The 26,573-nt window shown below is 36.7% G+C and overlaps 1 protein-coding gene across 3 annotated transcripts in view; it reads left to right on the top strand.

Moving 5' to 3' along the window:
• The first annotated feature begins 19,024 nt into the window (after positions 1–19,024).
• LOC121294291 (sodium bicarbonate transporter-like protein 11) overlaps positions 19,025–26,573 on the top strand; it is a 47,258-nt gene continuing 39,709 nt past the window's right edge. For all 3 annotated transcript variants that reach the window (XM_041217885.1, XM_041217876.1, XM_041217867.1), the window contains exon 1: positions 19,025–19,249. In XM_041217885.1, coding sequence (XP_041073819.1) covers positions 19,213–19,249 — 37 coding nt within the window. In that variant the 5' untranslated portion in view covers positions 19,025–19,212. The remainder of the gene's footprint in view (positions 19,250–26,573) is intronic.

Below are 26,573 nucleotides of genomic sequence, written 5' to 3'. Positions count from 1 at the left end.
GGACTTTCTTCGGGACATTTGCTAGGAAACTGGTACTATCACGACCATATACAGACTGTTGGCATATATATATATATATATATATATATATATATATATATATATATATATATATATATATATATATATATATATATATATATATTTTTGACAAGACTCGACACTACTGATGATAGTTAAGCTATCACATAGTCCTCCAAAAGTGTTTCAGGAATATTGAACATTGTTTTATTCATAAACACTGACTTAGAGAAAATAAAGAATAAACAATACTTTAAACAACTCACAAGTTAAAGTTTTGTGAATAGGGCCAATACCAAAAAAAATATATATATTCTAGGATCAAGAAAGAGGTGCAAAATTATAGTTTAAAGGGTAACACTTTACATTAAGGTGCTGCTTATTAATGTTTTATAAATATTTTATAAATATATATTGGATGCTTAATAACTGTATTAGAGAGTATTAATGAAGCAGTATAGATGGTTTATAACCATGCAATAGCCATGGATGGAATTACGATTTAAACATCCCAAAGTAGAATAGGTGGCTAAAAACTGTTTCGTTCATAAAACTGTAATTCCGTCTATGGGTATTGCATGGTTATAAACCATCTATAATGCTTTATTAACACTCTATAACATAGTTATTACACATATATTATACATTTATAAAACATTGATAAGGAGTACCTTAATATAAAGTGTTACTATTTAAAGCAAGAACAATGCAAGTATAACACAAGCATAGGAAAGAATTTCATGCATACCTTGTACAAAACTTGCATGATCCCTGCAGTCAAGTTCAATTCTTGTAAAGTCTGACCCTCAGATGTATATCACCCATGCATAACTGGTATTTGCTGCGCAAGGTATGCATGAATTATAAAAAATATATAAGTAGCATATTGGTCATCTAGGAGCTGTGGCCTTAATCCGTGGAGTTAGGTTAACTAGGATCATTGGCATTCTGGAGCAAAAATGCAAAGAGCTAAATTTTATACAGGACTTTCAGTTTGTATAACACCAGCAGGATCTGTCTGTAGGATTGAAAGGCTGGTAGGTGATGCAATCACACACAGGGACATAAGCCTTATATATGCTCCTTGCAAAGGAGACCGATCTTTTGTACAGCAATATTGGCACTATGCTTTAATGTGAGAGGTCCCAGGAAAATATACAAATTTTTTTTGTATATTTTTTTAAGTAATAATATACCATGGTGCTGATGCAGTATTGTACTGTAGTGCTGTACCATGGTACTGATGGATCGTTGTATTGTGGTGCCGTACCATGGTGTTGATGATGATTTGTACTGTGGTGCTGTACCATGGAACTGATGCTGTATTGGACTGTGATACTGTACCATGGTACTGATGCAATATTGTACTGTGGTGCTGTACCATCGTACTGGCGGATCGTTGTACTGTGGTATTATACCATTGTGCCGTTTTTGTTTTGTACTATGGTACAGTGTAGCCTTGTAGTTTACTTTTGTACTGTAATACCTTACCATTGCGTAGTGGTGCAGTGCAGTAATGTAGAAATTAATTAATTATGTTTATGAAGAGGCTTTAGTTAAATTTATTTTGCCATATCTTCCTATAAGGGGGTATTTTATGCTCCTTCGATTTCACATTTGAATCAGATGTTGTGTTTTTACAAACATTGAGTATTTTATTTTCTTGAGAAATGCATTTGATTTTCAAGGTTTCATTCTGTTAGATGGCATTGAGGAACATACATATTTTAGGTTTTGAAGTAATTCAAGCTACATAAATGTTGAACTGTTACTTATACCGTAAAGCTAAGAGTTTTAATAATTCACATAGGTTCTATGTTTTCTCTGTTCAGCCAATGTTAAGAAGCTATATCAAGTCTAAACATGTTTTGTATTTTACTGGTTAATAGCTCTTCTTTGTATAGCCTCTGAATTGAAGCTGTATGGAGTTGTCATGTTTGTATCCATATTAACTTGGGAAGTCATTCATCAAATTAAAGATACTCTACAGCCCAAACATTACTTGCTTATTTGTATTAATATATCTGGTTTATTAATGGAATTTTTAATCTCCTTTTGAGATGAAGTGCATAAGATTATGCAAAATCTGAAATAAAAATAAATAAGTGTGGCCTAAGAAATATATATCATTTGGTATACATGCAGGATTTAAAATTATAGTATAGCTTAGGACAGTGGTGCACAACTCAGGTCAGGGAGGTCCGGTGTCCCTCCTGGTTTTTATACAATTAATTGGTTAATTGTACCAATAAAGCTTCTAATAAGGTTTAATAAAGTACTTTAGAGTGCAGTTGGAATAAAAACCTGCAGGGACACTGGCCCTCCATGACCTGAGTTGTGCACCACTGGCTTAGAAGTACTACTAAATACCACTTTCGCTATGATTATAGTATTTAAGGTATGCTACAATACCTACATTGTACCATAGTACTCCACGCTGTACCATGCCATGTCTTGGAAATGTTCCATGTGTACCATGGTACTACATGGTACCAAAACTTGTACCGAAGCATATGCTATAGCATGTCCCATGGTAGCACCACAGTATACCAGGTTTACCGTAGTACATACTATGATATAACATGGTAAACTTTCATATGAGGAGTTACAGGCACCCAATGACACTCACTGTTAAGCATATTTTTTTTACAACAAATCAAACTACAGCAGGTGACTGTGTGCGTGTAAATAAGCCAGCTGTACTGTGCCCTATCTATCGGCATGCCTTTTAGATTTTTTTTATGCAAGATGGTAAAATATAATATTGTGTATAGCATAAGCTTTTATGTATTTATTTTTGCTTTATTTTATAATTACAGTACAGAAGTTGAGGATGTAACCCCAAACTCCAACATATCTGCACTCAAAAAAAGAATATCCTACTCTCCCACAGCAGCGCTCTCACATTAGAAGTGGAACACTGAAGCAGAGCCTGACAAACAAGCAGCTCAACCTAAATTTGCTCCTGCAAGATCCCTTGTCATCCAGCAGAATGCACAGAGCCGTTATACACAGCTAGTTCCAGTGTTCCAGTTTTTCTTTACAAAAGAAGCTATAAACATCCTCAGCAACAACACACACAAGCAAGGTGAAAAACAAAAGGCCAGGGGAAAGAAAGCTACCTGGAACCCTTTGGGAGTGCACTCTGGGGTCTCTCCAGAACCAATAAAGCACCTGAACAGTCCCAACAGCCACTGCTGGTACAAAACACTGTGACCTGTGCAAGCAAGCTGCAAACTCCCTGGCACTGTAAAGTGACTGATGAGCAAATATAGTGGGGCTGGGTTTATAAAACTGTCTTGGGGCTAGTTTAAAGATGGTCATTTGTTACATATGTTTTTTCTCGGTTTTTGCTACTTTTGTAAATATGTTAAAAATGTCTTTGTTTTTAGCTCAATATTTTCAAAATATTTACCCAATGTTTGATTTCATGTTGAAGTTTCATTCAGCAGTGTTTGGTTCTTTTTTTAATAACTAATAAATAACAAAATATTTTAAAAAACATTTTTTTTAAAAAAAATTTTGGTGTACCTTTTCTTTTGTTACCTATACCAAAGAGGGGGAGTCACAGATTTGTGCCCTTTCATTTGATATAAGACACTTGCATGTCATCCCTACAGTTAGGGAGTTGTATGCACAAATCTAAAAACAGTGAAAACAAGCAAAAATTGACCAGGACCTTAAAGAATTACTGTAATTGTTTGCTTCAGGCTGCAGAAAGTCACCAAGGAAGCATTTTCTTGTGGCTAAAATCTGATTGGCTGTTGGGGAGGTGCCTTTCTGTTTTGAAGTGTCTGGACCCCCTTGTTGTCACCAACACCTGTTGGAGATTCTGAGCACATCTCCACAGTAGAGTCAGGACTACAGCTGGGATTAGTGTGTGTGTGTGTGTGTCTGTGTGTGTGTGTGTGTGTGTGTGTGTGTGTGTGTGTGTGTGTGTGTGTGTGTGTGTGTGTGTGTCTGTGTGTGTGTGTGCGTGCGTGCCTCACACCTCTTGATCACAATTCTATTGTTTGTTGCCCTCTCCAAAGTAAGCAGGCTGTTTTGGCAGGTATGAAGAAGGGCATGGATGCCTCGGACAAGGCTGAAGTGACTGTTAACTGCTTTGTGGAAGGTAAGCGTGGATGATATAAAAGGGGAATGTAGTAAAAACGTAGCAAAATGTAATAAAGCGCAGTGAATGCATGATAAAGCATAGAGAATTACGGTAAAGCATATCAAAAAAAAAAAAAAAAAAACACGGCAAACTATAGTAAACTAAGGTAAATGCACTGTATAATCAGGGAACATTTACAATGACAAACTTTTATAAGGGGTAAGCTGGCTCCAGATTTCTTACTTTTTTTTGCTTTTTGGTTGGATGCCATTACGTTAGTTGTTATAGGCCACTTCTACAGATATCGGTTTCTTGGGATCCTGGGCATATAGTAGTGCAGCTGGATCAAAATGATTTGGGGAACATATTAAAACAAGCAATAACACTTCACTGCTCTCTGAAAGGACATTGCACAAAACCTTTGAAAAGGTAATAAGATTTACCTAATGAACTATGAACATGGAACAATATTTTATTGGATTGAATCCCACATCCTCTCCATGTACTGCATATTTATGTTTATTCACAGTATGTCTTTCCTCAGCTAAAAGTGTATTGAATTTGACCTTCTGCTGCCAGTGTACTGTATGCCCTGCACGCACATTACAGGTAATCACTACATAACTGCAAAAACTAGCTTCCATACTGTTTAAAATTAGCAGTGGAATAAGAATGTTTATTGTAATGTTTAGTTTTGTTATATGCAGTGTTAAGCTGCTTCTAAGGACACTTGTAAATTAAATGTAGAGAAATGAGTTATCATACTAGGTAACTATAAAGAATAACATAGAGTTTTACTTCATGTCTTCATGTTTATAAATACAGTTTTATGGCTTGGAATGTTTTATGTAATTTGTCCCAAAACACATTGACATTTAATTAATATAACTTTTGTAGTGTGCTTTTTAAAATTGTATTTAACCCTTAATCAGTGGAAATAGGTGGCAATGCACCAAAGAGTGTTTAAAATGAACATACCTCATAATTCTTTGAATATCCCGGGGTATCCTCATATGTGACTGTATCTGTATCAGTTTCATTAACATTGTGCTGGTTCCCTTGCAAACAATAAAACACTTGGCTAAAATATCTGAACTACTGTATGCAAACAACAGAGGCCCATAGTTATGGATAATGCTACTCTTAAAAAACAGCAACTTGTGCAACTGTGTTTACCTCATTCTTGCAAAGTTTAGCCTGTGTACTCAGAAAGCAGGGCATGTCGACAGGCAAGTTTCTGTACAATGTCAAAGGCAATGTTGGTCACAAGCGGCCTCTCTCTCTTTCCGAAGCCTACTTATCACTACGTCAATTTGTCAGCCAAACTGGCAAGCTCCAACTGCTTTCAGCATGGGGGGTTAAAACAACCTCGTCGAGCTGTGCAGCATTTCATACGCCACTGATTCTAGAGGTATTTTAAATATTTAACAATACATTGAACTGTTATATCCATTTATAACAGAACAGTGAGGTGATGTCATGTTTGTCTGATACAGTGGCTTGCGAAAGTATTGACCCCACCCTTGGCATTTTTTCTATTTTGTTGCCTTACAACCTGGAATTAAAATTGATTTTTGGGGGGTTTGTATCATTTGATTTACACAACATGCCTACCACTTTGAAGATGCAAAATATTTTTTATTGTGAAACAAACAAGAAATAAGACAAAAAAACAGAAAACTTGTGCGTGCATAAGTATTCACCCCCCCAAAGTCAATACTTTGTAGAGCCATCTTTTGCAGCAATTACAGCTGCAAGTCTCTTGGGGTATGTATCTATAAGCTTGGCACATCTAGCCACTGGGATTTTTGCAGATTCTTCAATGCAAAACAGCTCCAGCTCCTTCAAGTTTGAAGGAGTGTCGTGGTGTATAGCAATCTTTAAGTCATACCACAGATTCTCAATTGGATTGAGATCTGGGCTTTGACTAGGCCATTCCAAGACATTTAAATGTTTCCCTTTAAACCACTCGACTGTTGCTTTAGCAGTATGCTTAGGGTCATTGTCCTGCTGGAAGGTGAACCGCCGTCCCAGTCTCAAATCTCTGGAAGACTGAAACAGGTTTCCCTCAAGAATTTCCCTGTATTTAGTGCCATCCTTCATTCCTTCAATTCTGACCAGTTTCCCAGTCCCTGCCGATGAAAAACATCCCCATAGCATGATACTGCCACCACCATGCTTAACTGTGGGGATGGTGTTCTAGGGGTGATGAGAGGTGTTGGATTTGTGCCAGACATAGCGTTTTCCTTGATGGCCAAAAAGCTCAATTTTAGTCTCATCTGACTAGAGTACCTTCTTCCATATGTTTGGGGAGTCTCCCACATGCCTTTTGGCAAACACCAAATGTATTTGCTTATTTTTTTCTTTAAGCAATGGCTTTTTTCTGGCCACTCTTCCGTAAAGCCCAGCTCTGTGGAGTGTACGGCTTAAAGTGGTCCTATGGACAGATACTCCAATCTCCGCTGTGGAGCTTTGCAGCTCCTTCAGGGTTATCTTTGGTCTCTTTGTTGCCTCTCTGATTAATGGCCTCCTTGCCTGGTCCGTGAGTTTTGGTGGACGGCCCTCTCTTGCCGGGTTTGTTGTGGTGCCATATTCTTTCCATTTTTTAATAATGGCTTTAATGGTGCTCCGTGGGATGTTCAAAGTTTCGGATATATTTATAACCCAACCCTGATCTGTACTTCTCCACAACTTTGTCCCTGACCTGTTTGGAGAGCTCCTTGGTCTTCATGGTGCCCCTTGCTTAGTGGTGTTGCAGACTCTGGGGCCTTTCAGAACAGGTGTATATATACTGAGATCATGTGACAGATCATGTGACACTTAGATTGCACACAGGTGGACTTTATTTAACTAATTATGTGACTTCTGAAGGTAATTGGTTGCACCATATCTTATTTAGAGGCTTAATAGCAAAGGGGGTGAATACATATGCATGCACCACTTTTCCGTTATTTATTTTTTAGAATTTTTTTAAACAAGTTATTTTTTTCATTTCACTTCACCAATTTGGACTATTTTGTGTATGTCCATTACATGAAATCCAAATAAAAATCAATTTTAATTCCAGGTTGTAAGGCAACAAAATAGGAAAAATGCCAAGGGGGGGTCAATACTTTCACAAGCCACTGTATCTAGTCTAATGCAACAGTGTTACTCTATTCTTGTTTATGAGAGGCATCTTCCTGCTGTTGGCTGCTCAGTCGTCTATAGTTAGGAAAGAGGAGAGCAAATTAAAAGCAAGGAATGAGCTGCCAAGCACTGAAATGGAGGGTCATATTCACCAAGCAGTTTCAATTTTTCGCTTTCCAACAAAATGTTGCAAACTAGGCAGAGCAGTGCTGTAAATTAATTGGATTTTTTTCTTTTCACTGTACAGGTAAAACACTGACATGAGGCCGTCCTGTATAAGGGTTTACCATAGTAAATAGCACATGCTAATTTTACAGTTTTCCCATGTTTTTTCCCCAATAATTTACCATTGCTTGTCATGTTTTTTTATTGTGCTTTACCATACCTCTCTGTGCTTTACAGTACTTATCTATGGCTTATGCTTTCACTGTACTTTATTACACTTTGTCATGCTTTCACTATGTGGTGTGTGATACACTGCTGTTATGGCTTCTCCCATATTTTGCGAGATCAGATCAGGTTTAAAACTCTACGACCACAAATGTAGAGGAGTCTGGTTCCTTTGTAGAGCGGTTAAGATGCTTGTTTATGGCACGTGGGGTTGCCAGTTCGTGCCCAGCTATGAGGGCTGTTTTGAAGCAAAGGCAAAGATAAGTTATAAAACAGAGGTAACTAGAAATAAAATAGTCTTTCAGTTATTGTTTATTGATTCTTACTGTTGATATTATTGTTTTCTACAACTTTGCCATTGCTCTACAGTACTTCTAAATTGGGCCCTTGGCATCCTGTTTTTAGTCTGGCTATTTTCTACAGTAGACTCACCAGCTTGTAAATGCATTTGAAATGTGAGATTGTAGTTTTAAAAGAAGGAAACTTAAACAAAGATGGAAATTAAAAGGAGAGTGATGTTGCTTTTTTATTTGTAAACTACCCGTTACATAAAACAACGACAGTGCATATCAGATCATATCAACATGAGTTTACAGTATATTTATATAATAATATTATTACATACAGTGGCTCCAGAATTCATTTAGTAATCTGAAGTTTTTATATCAATAGTTTAAGGATGTTTTTAGGGTCTTCAATGTAACTACTGGTCTACTAACATGTTAACAAATAATTTACTAACATGATTACTGATTAGTTAATATATAGTAACCTATTTATGATCATAATACAAAAGTACACTGGATGCAGTTGGTTACGTCAACCACTTCACTTAAAATTACAGTGTTTTAATGTCTGACAGTCAGTAATATATATATATATATATATATATATATATATATCTATATATATATATATATTAATATATATTGACCGACAGGCCGTAATTTGGTTTTTGTGCCACTTAGGTTTTTTTACCTCTAGGTGCAACAACCATTACAAATGTTTTTAACCCGTGCACCTGCCTTTTAAAAATGTGACCTAGAAATAAAAACTTTTAATTTTTAATTTTTATACAAATAACTGAAACAAAAACCTAGCCCTCATTGAGCACTCCCTAAACACTAGCAGGTCCCTAATTAACAAGCAGGACATATGCTGTTTACCTGCCAAACAAAACATAACACACTTTAAACACTTTAAAAAGTTTTAAACCAAACTTAGGTTTTACCTCTATTTGCACACCATAACAATCAAGCTCTTCACCCTACAGCCACACTCTACTGAACAAACTGGCTGCACTCTTTAAATACCCTGCACCTGGTTCTAATTTACAATTACCTCCAGGTGCAGGGGATAATTAACAATGAACAAATAATACAATTAAACAAGCAAATTAAACAAAAGCAATTCAATGAAACAAAACATGCATTTTCACATATTTTTAGGCAGGGAGGAATCTGACCCTCCCCCTGCCGCCTTACAATATATACATGTAACTGTCATGGCAATCCTACTGAGTCTGGTACTTCATATTACAACCTACACACTTTATTCTAGCTCGGATACCATGCCTCTCAATGTGCAGTACTAACTCTGTGTGGTCCCCTCATTAGCTGTGTCCTTCTCATCCCTGCGTGTCTGCTCTGATCTGCTTTGTTACTGTCTGTTTTCTTCAGGTTGCTTCAGTGTTTGGTTGTTGTTTTTGCTTTAGTGGGGTAGTTATTGAAAATGTAAATTCAATTTAATGTTCTCGGATCAATGGTGATTGGTTGAACTTGTGTCTCAGACTCTGGTGCCTGTGTATTGAAACTGTTATACAGATTTTTGGAACAAAAAGTGGTTCTGTTTGGTTTTTAAATAGTTACTGCACTGCATTACGTGGCTTTAAGCTTTTCTTTTTTCTTTTGTATTTCGATACTCGTGATGGTGCTTGTAGAGCCGAGGCACAGTGTCACTGGCTAAGTAGATCACCAAAATCCTTTGAGATGGATTCTGTGCTTGATTTGGATTGTCCTGAGAGGCACTATCACCTTTGGTTTACTTCATGTTTAAACAATTTTAATTGATATAACTACTGTCAGGGCTGGGGTCAATTCCTGTTTTTCAATTCCATTTCAGATTTATTTTTAAAATCAATTCCAATTCCCTTTCAATTCCAGCACACCATTGACCAAAATTGCAATTAGCAATATTCTGTTAAAATTAGCCACTCTGGTAGCAACAAATTACTTAACCAATAAAACCAAATATGTAAAATAAGTGATCTTGAGGCAGTAAATGTCCTAGTCCTATCCTTCAGTAAACAATATGCTTTAAGTCTGAACATAGTGCTGCAGCCTGGTTACACACATAGACTGAGATACAGTACAATTACATTTTAATACAATGCAATAGTAAATGCACCTAGCAACAACTGCTGTCCCCTTACAGCAGCCATAGATGTGGGTTATTTTGGCCAGAGATTGCATTGTGTCTTGTTTGCTGTTTGACAGCAACAAGTTAGTATAGATTACTTACATAACGAGAAGATAAACGTGTTGTGATTTTTTACCCACTCATTTATGCTTTTAAACGGTTTGCTTGCGTTATGCTGTATGCTTTGATAATTAATTGAGACAATCAAAACTGTACATTCGTATGCCATACACCTAAGTATGGGGCAGTACAGTTTGGAAGAATCCTTACAGATGTGAATTGCATTATAACCTGTTAAGAATGTATATTTAATGTTTATTCAAAGAAACATGCAGTCTCATACACATTAATGTTGCAGTGCATCACGAGAAAAATAACAGACCTCTAATCAAGGGCTTCTTTGGGTACAAGATATGCTTAAACGTTTAAATCTAACATGCCTAATTCAACAATATTTTGTGAAAGTAAAATAAAACTATGAATGTTACTGTAACAGGGATAACGTACCGTTACTGGATTCTCAGGTGCATGTGTGCATCTGCAGGAGAAAGGCGCTGCTGCCTGTGTTTGTTTACTGAGAGCATCTCGCTATAAAAGGGCGCCACTGACACACCCTTGAGGCTGATGAGCCAGTGAATGTTGGCCTGTGCGACGGGAACTCCCCTAAACAGGACTGTGAGAAATACAATGAACCACCAGATCACCATGTGTGGAGCTGGGATCTTCTTGGTTTTAGGGACAAAGGATAGGAATAGTCTATGAAACTGTGGGATTTTAAATACCAGGGAAAGTACAGCAAGGGTGTGTCAGTGCAGATGTACCTGTAGCGGGACCGCCTGTCTTAGTGGGCTCAGTGCATGGGTACTGATAGGCAACTTTTGTTTCATTACTACGTTTTATTTAGCATTTTGGTGTTTATTTTAGTTTACACTCGACCTGTGTATACGTGCCTTTGCACTATACATGATATAGTGCTGATAAAGTACCATGGTTGCGAGTGACCTCTTTGACCCTGTCCTGGGAGTTACTTCTTTTCCTGTAGCTGTGGCTCCTGCATTGAGAAGTTAACCTTTGTGATGTTACTGCCTTCTGATTTGTATAAGATAGAAATGATGTTACATAAATATTAGCAATACAGATTAACTATTATTATTTCATTATATATATTATACAAATTATATGGTGCTGTGTAAGGCAAGCTGATTTTCACCCAGGCAAGGTTGGTGACTAGTAAGCCTGCTGGTAGGTATTATACACACTGCCCGCTTGCGTGTAGAACCTTTTATTTTATTTATATATTTTTTTCTATTAAAATAAAGATTTTTTTTGCATGCAAATGTTCAATTTTAAAACAGAAACAAATCATTTAATATAAATGATCATATAGACGTTACAGGAAGTGCGTTCCCTAGTACATTTCCATGTTGAAAAAACAAGTTAATTGATATTAAAATCAGATGTCCTGTAACATAAATATGGGTGGATAAAGGTGCCCAGGGTCTTCAATTATTTGTTTATTTATTTATAGTGATGCGTGCGACTTGTCCATTTAAAATTAAAATATCAATACGTCATTTGATATACATGATTCAACCCTGGTGAAGTTAGGTTGATATGGGATATTTGGGTGGATATTCGATATTCGAGCAAAACAGTAATATTTCACCCAGTGAAAGATGTCATGCTAAGGAGTAATTAATCCATGCCTCGTTAATTATTTTTTAAAGTTCCCCACAGATCTCATCTTATGCCTTAGTCTTAACACAGACCAAGACCAAACATTTTGACCTGCTTTATATACATGCCTGTCTAATTACCAGGTAGGTGTCCCTCATTAAATTATTGCCAGGTGATTCCACTGGCTCACCTCCCATCCTATGACATTCTGGAGGATGTAGTCCTGTAGGAAACTCCTGGACTACATATCCCTACTCTGCAACAGCAGTTTTGTCGTCATTATCTCATGGTTATACTTTCCAATTACCATAGTTTACTAATATGCTTTACTATGCTTTGCTGGTCTTTACAATGCTTACCTATGCTGTACAATGTTTTTGCTATGATTTTACTATTGTGAACTTCTAAGGGAAACAGTACTGTAGATTACAGATAAACACATTTTATGGACGATGTTTTACTTTGAAAATCATCCTCATATAAAACCTTAGTTAAAGGTTTCATTGTCAACCATTCATGATAGGCTATGTTTACAACAAAAAGAGAGGTAGCACGCAATGATTGTAGTGCTTCCATTCCTGACGAAAATCCACTTAACTGTGGCCTTTATTATTATAAGGTGAGTTTAAAACAAACTTCTAAGGTCTTTAAAATGACGTTCAATTGTGGGTGGAAAAGGTGGATGCAAAGATGTTTAACGGAGTTGATTACAATATAACTACAATATGTATTTCTTGAGCAAGATAATGAAACTGTTACTAATTGGGTCTCATCTCTCAGCTCTCTTAACTGGGTCTCATCTCTCAACATTGTAAACACAATCTAAAAAAGATGTCACAATAGAACCTCTGTAATTGACATTGTTGCAGAGGTAAAATCAATGTATACAGGTAATGGATACTTGACTTTCTGCCCACAGTACTTTTCTCAGTGGAGTTTGAAAAGAGTTGTAACTGAATTTGAACTGCCATGAATGCAACATTGCATAATTGCTGTTTCCGGTTCCCTCGGCATTGCTGACCTGCCTGTACACCAACAGGGGGCAGTGCAACACATCACAAGACATCACTTGACTGCTGATGGTGTTTAATTAAGATATATACATACCTTTTTTATTATTATTGTTTCCCCTTAGAGCAAGCGAGACAGCGAGCAAGTGGGGGATTGTAGCTCTAAAAATAAACAGCTTCTTTTTTTTTTTTTTTTTACTAGTAAGGGTTATCATTCAAATAATGAGTTGGTCTGTCACACTTTACATAGCCCAATCTTAACCAAACGTCAACAGCCTCTATTATACACTCCTGAACTCCGGTGTATGCTTTGGGTTGCATTTGGCTATAATCTGATAAAATCGTGATTTTTATACTAATATGTTAAACCCTGCAATAAGTCAGGGCACTTGCTCAACTTGCTTTGAAGTGCATTATTCTAAAAGCAGTACCCTATAATCAAGACTGCTGTACTTCCTTTGGGTGGTGTGGGATTTGGACGGACTCAAGGTGTTGGGGTCTTAGACAGCTTGGGGAGAGAATTATAAAGAAGGGGCACTGTATTTTCTGTAGTGGGAATAACAAGTGGATGGTTGTTTCAAGGGCTGAGTAATGAAACAAAAGCTCTGGGTTGGTTGTTCTCCTGATAAATTGCCCTTACAGAGACTGTAATAAAAGATTAGGCCCATGTCAACAACATGTTATAGAGATGCACCATGCAAATATTTTGCTTAATTTTCTATTTCCAGTAGTCTCAAGGTTAGGTTCAGAGCTCACTGTCTCCTTCACAACCAAATATTTACCTAAGAGTTTTGCATAAAAAGACAGATTGGAGCTTTTGTTTTTTTTAACATATCTCACTTGTGTTTTCCAAAAGTGTATGCATGGCCAGGATTACCTTTGTCTAACAATGGAGGGTCAAAGGTTGCTCTTCACTCCCTTGCAGTAAACAATAGGACCCTGACAGTGCGTTTCTCTTTGAGAACTCCTAACAGTTTCCTGCCGCAGCCCACCTTCCTTACCCCCTCCTCCTGGCAGAGAGACCCATCTCCAGTTTGGACTTGTGAAACACTCTCACTCTGGCTTAGATAAGGGTGCAGATGAGTGATATTAATATCTATATATATATTATATATATATATATATATATATATATATATATATATATATATATATATATATATATATATATATATATATATATATATAAGAAAGTTTACAAACGAGAGGAAGCCATTCAGCCCATCTTGGTTGTTAGTAGCTTATTGATCCCAAAATCCCATCAAGCAGCTTCTTGAAGGATTCCAGGGTGTCAGCTTCAACAACATTACTGGGGAGTTGGTTCCAAACCCTCACTATTCCCTGTAAAAAAGTGCCACCTATTTTCTTTTCTGAATGCCCCTTTGTCTAATATATTTGTCTAATATATATTGTAAGGTGGTAGGGGGAGGGTCAGATTCCTCCCTGCCTGCAAACATGTGAAAATGCATGTTTTGTTTAATTTAATTGCTTTGATTAATTTAATTGTACTATTTGTTCATTGTTAATTATCCCCCTGCACCTGGAGGTAATTGTAAATTAGAACCAGGTGCAGGGTATTTAAAGAGTGCAGCCAGGCTGTTCTGTGCTGTGGCTGTAGGGTGAAGAGCTCAATTGTTGGTGTGTTGGTAAAACCTATGTTTGGTTTAAAAGCTTTCTGTTAAAAGTGTAGTATGTTTTGTTTGGCAGGTAAACAGTATAGCTGTCCTGCGTGTTAGTCAGGGACTTGCCAGTGTTTAGTGGGTGCTCAATGAGAGCTAGGTTTTTGCTTGATTTATTTGTATTGTGAATAAAAGTGCGCGTAAGAGCTAAAAATCAAAGTTTTTATTTCTGGGTCACATTTTTAAAGGGGCACGAACCCAAATTATGGCAAGCCTGGTCACATTTGGTATCAGAACCCTGGAACTCCCCTGTTGACCCTGTTGAAAGAAAAAAAAATGCATTGCAAACCTGCATTGCAAAATAATTGCCTGGCCGCTAGGCAATTTGAATTTTGCCTATCCTTACATCAGCCCCATAAAGTGTACAGTTTTTGCATGATATAACCCTAACTCTAAACCTAATTCTAAACTAAATCCCCTAATCCTAACTCTAAACCTAACCCTAAGCCCAGCCATTTTCTGATACAATTGTGTACTTACATATATCATGCAAAAAGATATATACACTGTATATTAAGTACAGTACATTATAACTATGCATAACATAATTTTATGTATGTACACATGCATTTTCTAAGTATTACACATATTAATTAGAGACATTTAATGTAAAGTGTTACCCAAAAATATATACAGAAGAAATTCACAAGATGTAGTGATTGATCATCCACATTAACAAACAGTATAAACCCATTCATGCATATGGTGTACAGTATGTGGAACAGTATGTGCACAATAGGAGAAAACAAGTCCAGTTCAGTTTAAATCAGGGATGCAGGAACTATAAGTCATACAGGGGTTAAACAGGTAACTGAACTCAGAAATTGAAACTGAAATTAAAAAGGGGATATCCTTTCTAGTTCTGAAAAACTGACAATAAATGAAACTGTTCCAAATATTTTCAACATGGGCCTATCAGACCCTATACAAACCGCAGAAGAGCAGAAGAGCAGAACCTAAGGCTCACACACACATAGAAGCCCACCCTTCAGGGTGCTTAATTAAGTAATGCTAGGAACATGTTACATTTGTGTTTTAAATAATAAAGGAGTCAAATCAGGTTATAAATAAACAGCTTGAGAAGGTTCTCAAAAATCAAAACAAAAAGTTATTGTCAAAACCCAAGAACAAACCTTTAAAAGTTGTGAATATAGGGGTGGCACAAGTGGCTAATAGGCTAACTCAGGTGGCTCACCCCTCTTCTAAAATACTATATGTAAAAAATAAACACCCCCTTTATACCTTTTTTAAAAACCTCTTTACTAGGGGCACCCCTCAGAAAGTCAGCACCTCTAGTTCTATTGTGCCCTACCAGTTACAAAATAGAGTTGGCCAACACTTGTTTTGAATCTTTTTGAGATTTTTGTGCTAGACAAAATATCTTCTATTAACTGGTGCCAGTGCAAGCCATAATGTCTCAAGACCAGACTGTCAGTAGTGTAGCACATTCTGGAAAGTATTTGTACTTTAGACAAAATGTGTGATAAGCCAGAATGCTGGAATTCAGGAGTCGGTACTGGAAAGAAATCTTTACCCTGACTACCTTTGACTTTGTTGCACACCTGTGGTACCAACGAATAATTAAGACTCAGCTGTGGCCATTAACTATATGCTGTCTAAGAAACTGATGAAATCAGACCAATGCACCACAATCCAAATTTGAACCACACCCCCTTGAGCGTTTATCCCATGGCATGCCACTCTTAATGTTATGATGGTTTGCTGTAAGGGTGTACAGTAGGATTTGTGTAATCTATATTTTTAAAACTGCTGCAGTAGCTGGTATGAAGATAATGTTTTCAGTTTTTTTTTCTGTTTTTTACTGGAATAAATCTGTCTGTAGGGTTTGTTTCTAAAATTGCAATATAAATCAGGGAAAAAACAAAACAGGTATACAATATTTGGGTGGTAGCTTAGTTTAGTTCAGTTTATTCACTTAGTGCCCACAGGGCCAGAACAGGTATATCTCAATAGTGAAAGTACTAATGAAAAGGGTGACCTAAATAGTCCGTACTCAATACATTAAAATAACAATGCAACAATAAAATAATTATATGGATATTGAGGTGGTAGCATGTACAACAATGAGCTTGAAAACAGATACAATCCTTAACTCTTGTCATCATGAGGAACCAGAAACTGGATCTGCTACTCCATCACAGCACAAAGAGACATATATAGAGAGAATACACAGCATACAAAAAAGAAGCTTTTATGACTGTATTGACTTTAAAGTGTAAATAATATTCACAGGTTAAAACAGGAAACACATCAACCAATAGAACCTTATATTAATTTATTTGGCAGATGCTTTACTCCAATTTCATGTGGGTATATCCAGTGATATACAAGTTATTAAAGTATACATGTATACTGCACATGTCAGAACCCATAATAACAATAACATCCCCTTGAATTACTGTAGCATGATTGCTTAAATGTCAGTCAGTTCCCTTCATAAAATGTATCATGTTTTTTTTTTATGGTTATACTATGCCATACTATTTACTATAGTTTACTATGGTCTGGCATGTTTCACTGATGCTTTAGTATACTTTGTTATGATTTTACTATGGTAACGGGTACACGGTAAAGGGTATTGCCTAACTATAAATGTTGGCAGCCTAACAAGCTTATTATAGGCAAGAATTCAAGCATTTCTCTGGGGGAGAATGACCTTTGTTTCAGCTGATACAGTAACTTTACTGTAAAAAGCTCCTAGAGGGGTGATTATTATTTTTTTTTTTGTAATTTAAAACTCTTCAAGGAGTTTCTTATAGGAGGGGATTAATAATGAAAACTAGAGGCCTTGTGGAGGCCACAGCGGATGAGTATTGTTCTCAAAGCAAGTGTTAGTTGACCTCAGTTGAGTTATTATTTAGTGGAGATTGCCACACATTATACTTGTTGAAACATTAATAGATGGCCTCTTAGACACTATTCAGTCTGATAAAATTCAGCTTGTCCTTGAGGTGTCAGCAGTGCTTCCTGGAGAGTTATTAAATTTGTTATTAGATGAATAGAAGTACTGTAGCTATTATCAAAGTCGACTGTTTGTGTTCATCAGTACACAATCCACACAGCAGTGGAACTTGCCTGGGCCTCTGTACTGTAGTACTCTTGTGTTCATCAGTACACCGTGTGTACAGCAGTGGAACCTGCCTGGACCTCTGTACTGTAATACTCTTGTGTTCATCAGTACATCAATTTTACACAAACGCACATAAACCAAACATTGATTTAACCTTCACACAGTATCTTTTTCAAGGAATACGACACCCAGTCAGGCTCTTCACACAGCAGCAGCCTTGAGAAGACTGCTGCTCTCCTTTTATACCTGCTATACCGTTATTTGCAAAACTAGGACAACTGCCAAAACAACAACAATTAACAAATAATTAAATAAAATAATAATACATTAAATCAATTAAACAATTAAATTAAATTAAACAAGCAGGGATGCTTTTCACCCTGTCCTGCCACAAAACAAACATTTTTACACTTGCAAGGCCCCTGCCCTGCTACAACCTGTTTCAGAGAGGTAAAAAAGCTTCTGAAAGCCATTAGATCTTTAGGGTTATACTGCTGTCAGTTGATGGCAGTTTAATATTTTCTAGGCAGGTGCGCAGCCAAACTTTTATCATGGGCTGCATATCCAGAAAACTCATTTAACCCAATGTTTATATTATGCCACACATTACTATAGAATAATCAGAATGTATTGCCTTAACTTGCAATAAACACAGGCTTGTTTCAAAATGTCTGCTCTAGTGCACTGGGATTTGAGATATGTCTTCTAAATCACTGCAGGAAGAACGATTAAAAAAAAAACGAACCAAACATGACAAGTTATTTTCTGTTCTGTACCACATCATGGATCATTATTGCTGTGTTACCTGTTTGACAATGTGAGCAATAATCCTTAGACTGTCAAAAATGCTTTGAAACAGCCTTTAAAGTTATAAGTGTAAACAGTTGTCAGGATGTTAACAATGAAAAGAAAAATTACAGAGGCACTATTTAAACAGTTGTAGCAACACGTGGGGGCATGTAACACTATGTTTTTTGGCACCCCGATACTTTTTAATGTCTTTAATAAAGCATATGTCATTGAAAGGTTTTATTGCTATTGTTCATTTTGTAGCATGCTGCACTGCATGCTTTAATAATATGGGGGAAAGCTGTTTCAGGGTACTGTAAGACACAATGCACAGTAAGAGTGCTTGGGAAACCCTCTATAACTTCTGGGCAAGAATTTAAAAAAAAATAAAACTATGGAAATTATCCTCTATTCTCGAAAGTCATCACCTTGTCATAGTAATTTCAGATGTTCCCAAATTTAGAACAAAACTTATTTTGTGTCCCATGCATTCTCTAATAGAAATAGCTTCAATTAGAAATGCTGTATAATAAACAATAATTGAGATTCCATATGGGCAGAAGGGAAACAACAGCAACAACAATTGAAAGCAGACTTGCCTAGCTTCTGCTTACCCAGATCTGAAGCTGTGCAGGCACTGGGACCCAGAGGAGCATCTTCTCTACCCCTCCCTCCCCTGCTCCTTCCCTGCCTGACTGGCTCACTTTGCATTGAGTTACAAAGGCAGACAGTTTCATTTTGGCACTTAGAGAGATCTTACAGTGACAGGGAGTGATGGAAGTGCAGGTGGCAACGTTGCTTTGAATGAGGAAGATAAGAATGATGATGATGATGATGATGATAATGATGATAATGATGATGATGATGATGATGATGATGATGGGTTGACTGAGAGGTCCCCACATCTGCACCATGGAATCCACTACAGTTCTTCACTTTGAGCCTTCTGGTAAGAATATGACATTGTATTGTAAAACGTCAGAGCTCTATCACAATACAGCCTGTAAAATGTGTGCCAGTGGATCTCCTACTTAACCCGAGCCACATGCACAGCACACACTTAGCTTTTGACATACGCCTCATGTTAAAAAGAGGGGAAGTAGACCAGATGTATCACTTGCCTATGAAAATAGTTCTCGTCTTCAGTGGCAGAAAGCAGATGTGGGATATTTGTTTGCTGCCAAATGATTTTAAATGATTTGAACAAAATTGTAGGAATACTTATTGTAAAGCATTTATTTATCATTCTGCATTGGGACTTTGGTTCAGGCTGTCTTGTTTCACCTACTGTAGTTTATTTTGGTAGCATCATTTTCCGCCAACCAACAACAAAGTCCATCGGATTAATAATAGGAAGCGTAACTGCTCATCTCTTTTAATATTGCTTTTAATAGCTGGTAAATGCAAGCTGTTCTGAAAAGGTTTCATGCTTCGCAAAAAGTGGGTCATCACAGATCCTCTAGAGCCATCATGCTGTTGATCAACCAACCCATACAAAGACAACAGAGAGGCACAGAGGTTTCTTTTTATACTGGGTTATTAAAGACAACCAACTCTTTATTCAATTATTACATGCTTTGGGATTTAGGGTATTACTAATTTGAAACTAATGTATATGCTGTATAAGTACAGATAGAAACTAAAGTATTTTTATTATGCACATAACTTAACGAGATCCCTGGGTTGAATCTTTGCTACCAGTTCATAAAGCAGTGTTGTCATTTTGTGCATTGATAGTTGCTGAAGTCAAAGTTCCCATTTCTTTTGTTTAAAAAGGTTATTTTTTTCACATTGTGAATGTTTTGTAGATAAATGATGGTTTAAGAGTAGTATGACAAAAACTGGGGCTTTGAATACATTCTCATTGATTGTTCCAGATTGTTTAGTAAGATTTTAAAAACAAAAGGGAATTAAATGATCTGGGTGTTATCTTTGTGTGGAGGTGTGTGTGTGTGTGTGTGTGTGTGTGTGTGTGTGTGTGTGTGTGTGTGTGTGTGTGTGTGTGTGTGTGTGTGTCAAGAAATTAGAAAGTCCAAAATTAAAAATGGATTTAGGACTATAACATATAAGTATCATTTTCGCAGAGAGAAAAAAGAGGAAGTTACACTGGAGGCATAATCCTCTGATTTAAACTAGAAGACACAGGGGTGCCTAAAATACCCTGTATACTGCAATGCACATGCTTTTATAGCTTGCTTCTAGTGCCACATACAGTACCTTAATGTAGGATATATTTTTAAACCATATTTTTCAGAAATATAAGAGACTACTTTGTCCTCAGAGATTGCTACTTGTTAACCTACAGTATCATTCTCACTTCTCTTCTGCTTATCCACAAAAATCCGTAATATCTCTTCAAGAGGCTTTCATTTCACATCCTGCTTCTTGCTTCTATGTTTTTCAGTACTACAGTGCCTTATAGCTCATCTCTACACTTATCTACAATGCAATGATCAGTTACACTGTAGATCTGTGACACAAAGTCCTTTTATGAATTTGCTTTTCTGTAAAAGAACTGAGGAAAATGTGCTCACATTTGATTTACAGTAGAAAATCTCTGGGTTATAACAAAATGCCCTCTGTTTTTATGCATAATCTGTTGTTACACTAAACGTTTGCACACAATATGAAACAGTAATTGCTAAAGAAAGTTCACATAGGAAATGGCTGAAAATGATCAAAGCACTGTGCGTCATATAGCATGCTAAGCTGAAATTTAGCATCTCATGTTGCAAAGCATCTTTGCTACAATTGCTAAACAATGCTTCAAACTCCATTTTCTAATTAGCTTTAATTATGGTGAGAATCTTTTATTTCTTCTCTTTTTTTTCTACATTTTTTTGTCCATAGTAAAAGCATAGTAAAGTGTAATGAAGAGCAGCGAAAGCATGGTGTGCATAGATTTGCATTGTAAGGCACAGAGAGGTAAGGTAAAGCAAATTAATAACATGGCAAACCAGGATAAATGCATAGTATAACCACGGGAAAACACGGTAAAGGCATAAAAATACCATCGTAAACTTTTATATGGATAGGTATAACACATGATGTGACTAGGTTAGTTTAAGTGATTAAGCAGCAACACTTTTTTTTTAATCTAACGGATTGACTTTGAAATATGTGCATGTTCTAAATTAATGCAAACAAAGGAACGAAAGATCTTCAGCAGAAGAAAGGGATCCAGTGATAATATGTGTAGTGTTAATAAGAGGAATGTAAAGGGGCTAGGACCCCTTTAAAATGTATTGGCAAAGTGGTTTCTTACTCGGTTACAGTAAGCAGCTTATAAAGTACTGGTAAGGTGTCCCGATTTCAGTGCTCATCATCAGAGAGAACTTGAATTCCATTTCAGCTGCGGCCGGCAGCTGACCTTGTGTACATACTGTACAATACTAAACATTTCCTGAAAAACTGATAAGGCTTGATAACAAAACAGGGCTGCATCTGCAGTTTATTATTACAGTGAGAAACAAAATATGCAGGGTTAGCTTAACTTTTAGTTGCAATATTGTTTTTCTATAAATAGCTACAATGCTGGTGGCAGATGTTTTGATTACTACCATAGACTTTGATAAGCGAATAAGCAATAAATGGTGTAAATACTAAAATAGGTACAACTAATTTACTGCTTATTTACTGAATGTACACTACTGCCACTCAATCAAAGAAAGAGAGTAAAAGTATACAGTGCATAGTACTGTAGTTCCCAGCAGTGGACTACAGCATATTTTATATACTGTAAATACATCATCCGTAGCTTCAAGTTTACCTCTGTAATTCCACATCTAAAACTCTCTTTACATTCTTTGTAAGTTCCCTTCCTTTACCACCTCTCCTCACCCTTTCACACCTGGACCTGCAGCTAGTGATACTGAGGTGGGGCGTTTAACCTAATTCTCACAGGGAGGGGCCAGGAAAGAGACTACAGGATTATTTCTGAATTCTGAAGCTGTTTTTTGTTGAAATACAATTCGCCAATATTAAATCATAACTCCATTTAATTCCATGCAATTGCAACTTCACTGGAGCAAGTCATTCAAGAAAACTTTTTTAAATCAAATTATTGTTCTATATTAGACTGGAACATACTTTCCAGATCTCTTAAGTGAACATTATGTCATTCCCCCATTGGAGCCAATTAGCAGCAATTACTGTACACTTAATACAGCAGAAAGTACAGTATGCATAAGAATCTAAAATTCAAAACATTCCAAATTATTTAAAACCACAGCAGGTGCTATAAACATGTAATATGTTAATATCATCTTTTTATATATTTGTTTTATGTAGATTTAAAGACTTGTAATATGGTTATAAGTGTTTGGTGGCTACCTTTAATTACGTTGAGTGATCGTTTTCTCTTGCACTGTTTGCAAAGAGTGCACAAGAAATACACAGTTAACTTGATTAGAGTAGCCACCACACATTTATAAACAGACACTCAGTTGTTTATTGTATTTGGAACACCAGGGGGAAAAAATACATCTCCTGGAGGTGACATCATTGACTTGTTCATTATTTCAATTCTTTAAAAATCTATATTGCCAAGCAACTGGTAGGCTTTCAGACCAAACCAAAACATTACAGAAAAACAACTGGGCATATTTTACAAACATTTATTCCAGTCTATAATTCACCCCGATTTCATTTTCAGAGAGTGGTTAACCCTTTAAGATAAACAGACATTTGTGTTCCACAAATTAATTGATGATTTCTTATTTTTGCATTGAGGTCCACGAAACAGGGTTTAAAGCTTACTGACAGGTTGGTCTTCCAAATGGCTAGTTTCTTTGTGATACTTGAGTCACTTTTGTTTGATCCTGGGGTGTCATTTGGGGGAAGGCCCCCCCCCCACCCCCCCAAGCTTGCCCCCCCCCCCCCCCCCCCCCCCCCCCCCCCCCCAAATGGCAGTTTCTGTGAGAAGTTAAAAGACTTAAGGTGCTTCAGGGCATAGAGATTGCAGAGACTAGTAATGTAACATTTTTTGAAAGAAACATTCTCTTTTTTTTCTTGCCAAAAGCTGCAGTGCTGCAAACTGTTCTACCTAAAAAAACACCATAGCAACAACCTCTCCCAAGGTATTGTGATAATTTGCATCTGTTGAAATTCAAACTGTATGATAGCAGCTCTTGTGTACATTGCGTTAGAAAAAGCGAAAGAGAAAGGTACGTTTTACTAGTAATTCTGTTCAAGTTGTCAGTAAAAGTGCTTAGCTTATAACATCTATCACGTCACAGCAACCAAGCAAATAGCAAAATACTAGCCAGGGCTGGCATCAGCACCCGGGCAACCCGGGCAAGCACCTGGGCCCCAATGACAGTGGGGGGCCCAAACATACACACATAAATAAAATTTGAAATACATTATGAGTAAATGTACTATTTTTGTATCAGCTATCCTACTCCAGCAGCCTGTAGGACTAGAAACGTTTTGTTTCACTCAACTAAACTGTATACGTGCAGTGCAGTGACGCGTTTCAGATCTCCACTTTTTCTTTTCTTTTTTTCAGCTTGCAGGAATGTGTAAACTGCAGCAGCATGATTTGTTTTGTGTTACTGGTAAGCTAAAGTAAAAAGAGAGTGCGCTACAGATATTCATTCGCTTTGTGTGTAGGCCTACTGTACAGATTTATTATTATTATTATTATTATTATTATTATTATTATTATTATTATTATTATTTTAAATCAGACAAATCATGCCTCCAGACATGGTTTATATGGTCTGGTTTATATTTTTGATTTGGGGGTGAAACTGGAGACCCATTGCCCGGGGCCCACAAAAACCTAGCGTCAGCCTATAACGAATAAAGAAGTTAATGAGAGGGGAACGAAATCCTAAACTCGCATCACTCACCAGTAGTTTTTATTCTCTTTTTCAGCTGGTACAATTCTAAAAGTAGACTTGCTATTACTTATACATATATATTCAAAATCATCAAGGTAGTCATCACTCTTCCAGTAACCACTACAACAATGAGAGTCGATTTTCTGTTTTGAGTTTTGTTTAAACCTGTTTGCAAACTTCCATGACCAATCCTCGGTATCCGCTGCTTAATTAGGTTTATTCATGCAATGCCAGAGGCTTGTTTTATTTAAAAAGTTTGTTTGTTTGTTTGTTTTATTATTGTGGAAAAGGGGCCCCTAAATGCATTCCTTGCCCCGTCCGTTCGTCTTTTGTGAAGTGAGGCCCCTGGTTTGAAAAAATGCTCAATTCCTTGTGAAACATAAATGGTTACGACTGTGAAAAATAAAGCCCATTTTCAGAAGAATATAATTATTTTAGTGATTTTAAAATAAACAATGACTCTGAACAGTAATTGAACTGCTTGCTTCTTTCGTTACGAGATTTTCCATGCTAGTTTTATACTGTTACAAGTCTAAATAGGGCCTCTTGAATTTACTTAATTGTTTGGTTTTAATTTAGGTCAATTAACAGGTGTTTATTCTCTGTTAAAATAATTGCTTTAAATAACATAGTCACATGTTCCCTTACAATCATTGCAACTGTTTCTTATTGATTGCATAACAGTAGACCTAAGTAATACATTAGAGGTTGATTCTGTAAGCATAACCTGCTCTTTACACATTTGTTTACTCCAATTGATATATTTTTATGGATTTTATGGACTATTAATATAATATAATTTTATGAATAATAAACATGCAGGAGTCAGTATTAATGATCTAGTCAGAGCAGATCTAAACTTATCTGCTCTTTAACTCAATATGAATCCTGCTATTAGCTCTCCATGTGAGTGATGTAAATTAAGTAAACACAACACAAATAGACCCCTAACATACTTTAAAAGGTCTCTTGTAATAAATCAATTACTGTAACACAAAATGTGGATTGTAAAATTTCTATCCCTTTTTTAAGCTTATTTAGTCTTATTTCAAACTGGATCTGTCTTTGGGTCCTCAACATTCTGCATCAAATGCCCTGCTAAACGCAACAAAGAGTATTCTGTAAGCCATGGATTAAGGTTAATTGGAGCACTACACTGTGTATTGATTGACTAAACAAAATCCTTTGATTTATTTGATCACAAGATTTTCCAAGTGCTACGAAAGCTTCATAAAATATGGTACAGCCCCAATTCTCGCTCTAGTTAAAGAACAGTACATAATATTCACTCTCAGACTCTGCTGGGACCCCTTTGGAAATGAGATGTACAAGGCAAGGGTTCTATCCTATTTAAATAAATACATTTGTAATTTGTAACGGAGTACTGCAGCATTAAAACATTGATTTTATATAAGCTAAGTGCTAATGTTTCAAGGCTACTGTACATTTGTCTGCACAAGACACAACAGGCGTATTGTTTTGAGTAGATGTCCTGCCTTTATCTCCCAGCAGCCAGGCTGGTGAGGGGTGTGTATATGTCTATGTCTGTTACCAGAACCTTGGAGTACTCAGATAGAAGAGATTGCATGGTCTCTATGATCTTGATCCCATGGAAACAATAAGCGAAGTGGCTGGGGTGTCTGGTTTGTGTGGTTCAGCTGTTTCTGTCACCAGAGTAGTTTCAGGTTGGTCAGGTAGAGTAGAAGGGGGGACTCATCAATATGGCTTCAGGTAATACTGTTTTGATATTTAAAAGTTGTGATTAACCAATGCTACAAATTAATTACAATTTATAGCTTACAATGTATAGAAAACAAATCCAGTATCATGTGAATTGCTTGCTGCCTGGCAGGATTGTTATGGTAGACAGTTCAAAGTTCATATGAAAATGTACAACCCAGAGACTCATCAGTGATTGTCAGGTTCCTTGTAGCTGGTTATTCTTCAGCATTAAATTCAGCATCAACAACATGGCTAGATAAACCATTCCATACAGTCCCCTTGAACCCCAGACTAGAGCTATCATTTTGAAACCAGCTGCTGCAGTAGTACAAATAGTTGCAACTAATTTTGGAGTATGTGGTGCTAGCGTATATTATGTTGTGTACAGTGCAATTAAAGCATTGCGGTAACCTGGAATGAAGCAAATTGTAAGACCCTTTTGAAGTATTGTAAAGCTAGCTGGAATGGAAGGCTACTAGAATGGTGGCCACAGCAATCCAACAAACACTACCAGGAGAGCAAATCCAATCAGAGAACAGCCCTGATCATGAGAACATTCGGCCCACCCGGTTCCTAGTAGCCGTTTGATCTCAAAACTTTGTCAAGTTTGGTCTTAAATTATCGGTAGCCCATTCCATACCCTCACTGTACTTTGTGTGAAGAAGGGTCTCCTCCCCCCTGCCCTAAGTCTACATCCACTTCATT

This window comes from Polyodon spathula, chromosome 2 (assembly GCF_017654505.1).
Source record: "Polyodon spathula isolate WHYD16114869_AA chromosome 2, ASM1765450v1, whole genome shotgun sequence".
Lineage (NCBI taxonomy): Eukaryota > Metazoa > Chordata > Actinopteri > Acipenseriformes > Polyodontidae > Polyodon > Polyodon spathula.
Note: the sequence above shows the minus strand (reverse complement) of the source record. Positions and strands in the feature narration are given on the sequence as shown.